This window comes from Blastomyces gilchristii (assembly GCF_000003855.2).
Source record: "Blastomyces gilchristii SLH14081 genomic scaffold supercont1.1, whole genome shotgun sequence".
In the NCBI taxonomy this organism is placed as follows: Eukaryota; Fungi; Ascomycota; class Eurotiomycetes; order Onygenales; family Ajellomycetaceae; genus Blastomyces; species Blastomyces gilchristii.
In genome coordinates, this window is record NW_003101682.1 from 4447342 (window position 1) to 4451220 (window position 3879).

The 3879-nt window shown below is 40.5% G+C and overlaps 1 protein-coding gene across 1 annotated transcript; it reads right to left on the bottom strand.

Annotated features, from left to right (window-relative positions):
- Positions 1-640: 640 nt before the first annotated feature.
- Positions 641-2800, bottom strand: BDBG_00535 (DUF757 domain-containing protein). The gene is made up of 6 exons (XM_002629243.2): positions 2144-2800; positions 1907-2076; positions 1793-1817; positions 1437-1721; positions 1278-1314; positions 641-1209 (listed from the first exon to the last, which is right to left on the bottom strand). The coding sequence occupies exons 2-6, from the start codon at positions 1955-1957 to the stop codon at positions 1140-1142; spliced, it is 468 nt and encodes a 155-aa protein (XP_002629289.1). The 5' UTR covers positions 1958-2076; positions 2144-2800; the 3' UTR covers positions 641-1139.
- Between the last annotated feature and the right edge of the window lie 1079 nt (positions 2801-3879).

Genomic DNA, 3879 nt, shown 5'->3' on the forward strand with positions numbered 1-3879 from the left:
TTAGTCTAGTCTTATACATTTCTTAATATCAATTCTGCTGAGACTAGTTATTAAAACAACATATAAAGTAACTATTTATCAGATCTTAAAATGAGACTATAACTTAGAAAAAATATAAAAGTAATCTTATTTAGTTTTATTTAGTTTCATTCTTAGTATAAAGTTATTTTTTTAGACATTTTAAGGTTTTTTTATACTATTTTTAATTTTTTAAAAAGTAATGCTATTTAGTAATACTTAAATGAGATTTAAAGTCATTTAAAGTAATAAAATGAATTTAACTTGAGAAGTGAAAATCATGATCTTATTTTGAAAATGTGACATAAATAGATACTAAGTCTCACTGAGATAGTACAAGACTACTCTCTGATCTTAATACTGTGAAATGAGATCAATCAAATTGGTAATGAGACTATCAAATATTCTGGTCCTGGTCTCAGACACGGTCACACACTCAGTCTAGAAGGTAGAGAGTGGAAGTGATAGAAGAGATTGCGCCAGCAGCAAAGCGAGCGTAAGTGAGCGTTTAATGCTTATACATGTACAAATAGATAATAAATTATATTATTTATCAAGCTTATCTTCTTATAGCTCTGTGTAGCATAGATATATAATTACTGAGCTCTGTTTAATTATAAATAGAATCAATATGATTAATATGTGTGCATAGTAACACCAGTATAAAAAATCACAAAAAAACTCAAATTTATAGTGACACTACAGGCTGCCGTACATAGTAACATAACATTACATGGTATATTCCGCACATAGCATATATTGAGTAGGCTTTTTGTTCGATTGCAGATATACATGCAAGCAACAAAATTATCAAAGACCCCTCCCTACCTGTCAAATTGTTTCTTATGTGTAGAGCGGTATGTTCTTGCTGAACACTCTAAATAATCGCATTATGAAAGAAAGTCCAAATCATTGGCAAAAATCGTGACATGGTGGTCGATCTGAATTTTTATATTCTCTCAAAAATTATCTGTTCCTCATGGGTGGTTTGCAAGTAACGTGGCCTTAAATTGAACACTAAAGCTCAATGGAACCAAAGGCCACCGAGCTGTGAACGCCTTGTGAGGTTCCTCGTGTGTATTTATGTGAAGTCTATGTGGTTATATGTTCAGTGGCGCTTGTTATGATGATCCTTTTTTCTCCTCTGGGTGTGCCTGCTCGTAAACCCAGTCGTTTAATCCAGCCCGATTTCTGTGGGACCGGGCATATTAGATTTGGGTTGTGAAGGAAATAACACCACTGGAAAGGGACGGCCATACCTTGCAATTTCGATGGCGTAGAATTGCATGCGAACAGCTGTCATGAGAGTAAAACCGTTAGCAAATATAGTTTATTTCGTAAATTGCAAACGTCCAACGCGTCCTCCTTATTGGAAGAATCGATGATCGGAGTTTGAGATTCCAAGGAATAGACCGTACAAAAAATTGTCTCTTTCTCCCCATACTCCCATTTGGGATTGGCTCTCAACAGTGTCCCGAAGTTATAATCCTCAACCTTCTTATCGTAAGCCATGAGGAAAGATCTCCACCTTTCCTTGCCTCCCTTGCTCTTCATCTCATCCTCATCAATCGTCGCCGCAGGGTCAAATTCGGGAAACACACTCATGAAATGCTCATATATCTCGTCGTCCATTTTTGTCAAGCGCAAATTAGACCCTCGTGTCGTTTCCAGGAGGGACCAGTATGTTGTCATATGTTGAACCGCTGAAAGTGCGCAGGACGGTCAGCAAAAAGATTTTCGACGGTTCATATGATTTAATTTTGGTAAACCACACCTTTGACTGCAAACTGCTTTTCAATCTGAATTGGGCGAGGGTAGCTGTTAGATACAATCACCATACTAAATATAAGGGGGTATCAGGAGTGTGGGCGGGGCAGATATGACTTACATCCTCCAAGTTCTGGGCATTTTCCGGATCAAAATCGCTTGGTGCCGACATCTTTGGTGTTTAATGGCTGTGTTCTATACCGAGAAATGCGTAGGGTATATGTCGTGGGCCGCTTCTATTAAATGGAACGTGGTTGTGTTGCTTGCTGGAGCACTTTTCTTACCCACCATCTAGCTTAGTCAGTCCATGACAATGAAAAATTGTAATACGCTAGCCGCAAGTAGAACTAGACTCAACTTTATGTCGTTTCTGCCGTCCAGCCCCGCCCTCCGCCCTCCGCCCCGCTCGGAGGTGAACTGGTCCGTTGACGCAGACCTGACATGGCGCATCGAGGCCGAAATTGTCTGGAGTTATTGTTATGACAATGTCAATTTAGAAGCATCTGGATGGCTCTCCATTTGATGATTTAACCCTAAAAGCCTATCATCCAGGGACAAAACTACCAACCCATGTTTCTATAAACGTGTCGGAAAGGTTACTTTTGAGTCTCAGCGGCGTTGCGATCGACTCGTAGAGTACATGTACCTACATTCACCAAAGCTTTCGTGGGCCATCCGGAAATCTTTTGCGCAAGTTTAAGAACAGCCAACCTGTGATTCTTGCAAATACACAGGGGGAAGGTCCCTAGGATCCCACTCTTGTGCGCCTCATTCCTCCGTTTTTCGATATGTCTGAGAAAGAATTCTACCAGTACGGTGGCGTGAGGACCACACGGCAACAATTCACGTCGCACAATTAAGGCCTTCAGTGGATCTATGAGCCGCTTTGGCTGCCAATAATGAACACAATTTTGCCACCAATAGCCCGGAAATGGATGGTTAAAGCTATTAGTTACTACGGCAGCCTATAGTGACATTTGAGTCAAATGGCTTTTTTTGTGCCTTTCTGCTGTAATTTGCGGAGCGAAGTGAAGCAATATGTTAGGTGCTTTAAAAACATGATTAGAATAGAAGGTGCAATCTTACAGGCCCCATTCTGTGATATGATTGGTTGAAAAAATGCACACCTCATGTGACCATCTGTAGAGGAAGCCGCAACAGCCTGTATAGAAAGCTGCAATGGCCTGTATAGATAGTCACCACTCATTAAGCAGATAATTACTGCTTCAATTACTGCAATTGCTGCTGCTGCAATACAATAAAACACTCTTTTATAGAGAAGTATAACATAATTTATCTCTCTCTGCAAAGATTCAGTTTTTCTTTATTTATAATTCATACTCACTGTAAATATACAGTTCTGCAAATCTTCTGGTTTCTTTCATATGAACACAGCTATGAGCTCATACATGTCACCGCCCCTGGCCGCGCCAAGGCCCCGTTGCGGCTCCACGCGGCCCATCGCTTCCCTGCGGATGATTCCATTCATCCCGCAGGCGTTCGAACCGGTTTCCAACCACTCTATGACATCACTTGGATGCAATATAGGAGGATCCAATTGATGGATATAAGAACCCCGCTTCTATATGAGGTCAGCAGATTACTTCTTACATGTCAGTGAGGCGCCACTGCGGTATCACTCCGGCTATCCTCACTCATAGAGTAGAGGGGGGGTGTCCTCTCATTGTCTATATGGAATAGCTAGATGCTGGCTCCTCATCAAAGGAGCCAGTGATTTGTTTTTTCCCTCTGGCAATATATACAAGAGTTACTGCAATTCTCATACAATCTTCTTAGCATACTAAGTACTGTACCTATGATATCCTCGCAATAACCCTATAGCCCACGAGCTCACTATTCAAGCAAGATAGTCAAGCCTACCTATACGGCTCCCCAGATAACTACCTACGTGACGCCGCCGATTAGCCACCGCTTCGGTTCCGCCTCGTCACAATACAGTTCTTACAATTCAAGAATTGACTGTAAATGTTCTTCTTTTTCTCATATTCAGTATGAATATAGCTGTGAATTCATATAGTAATATAATACAATATCATGTTATCTGTGTTGAACGCATTGAATATGTTAAATATA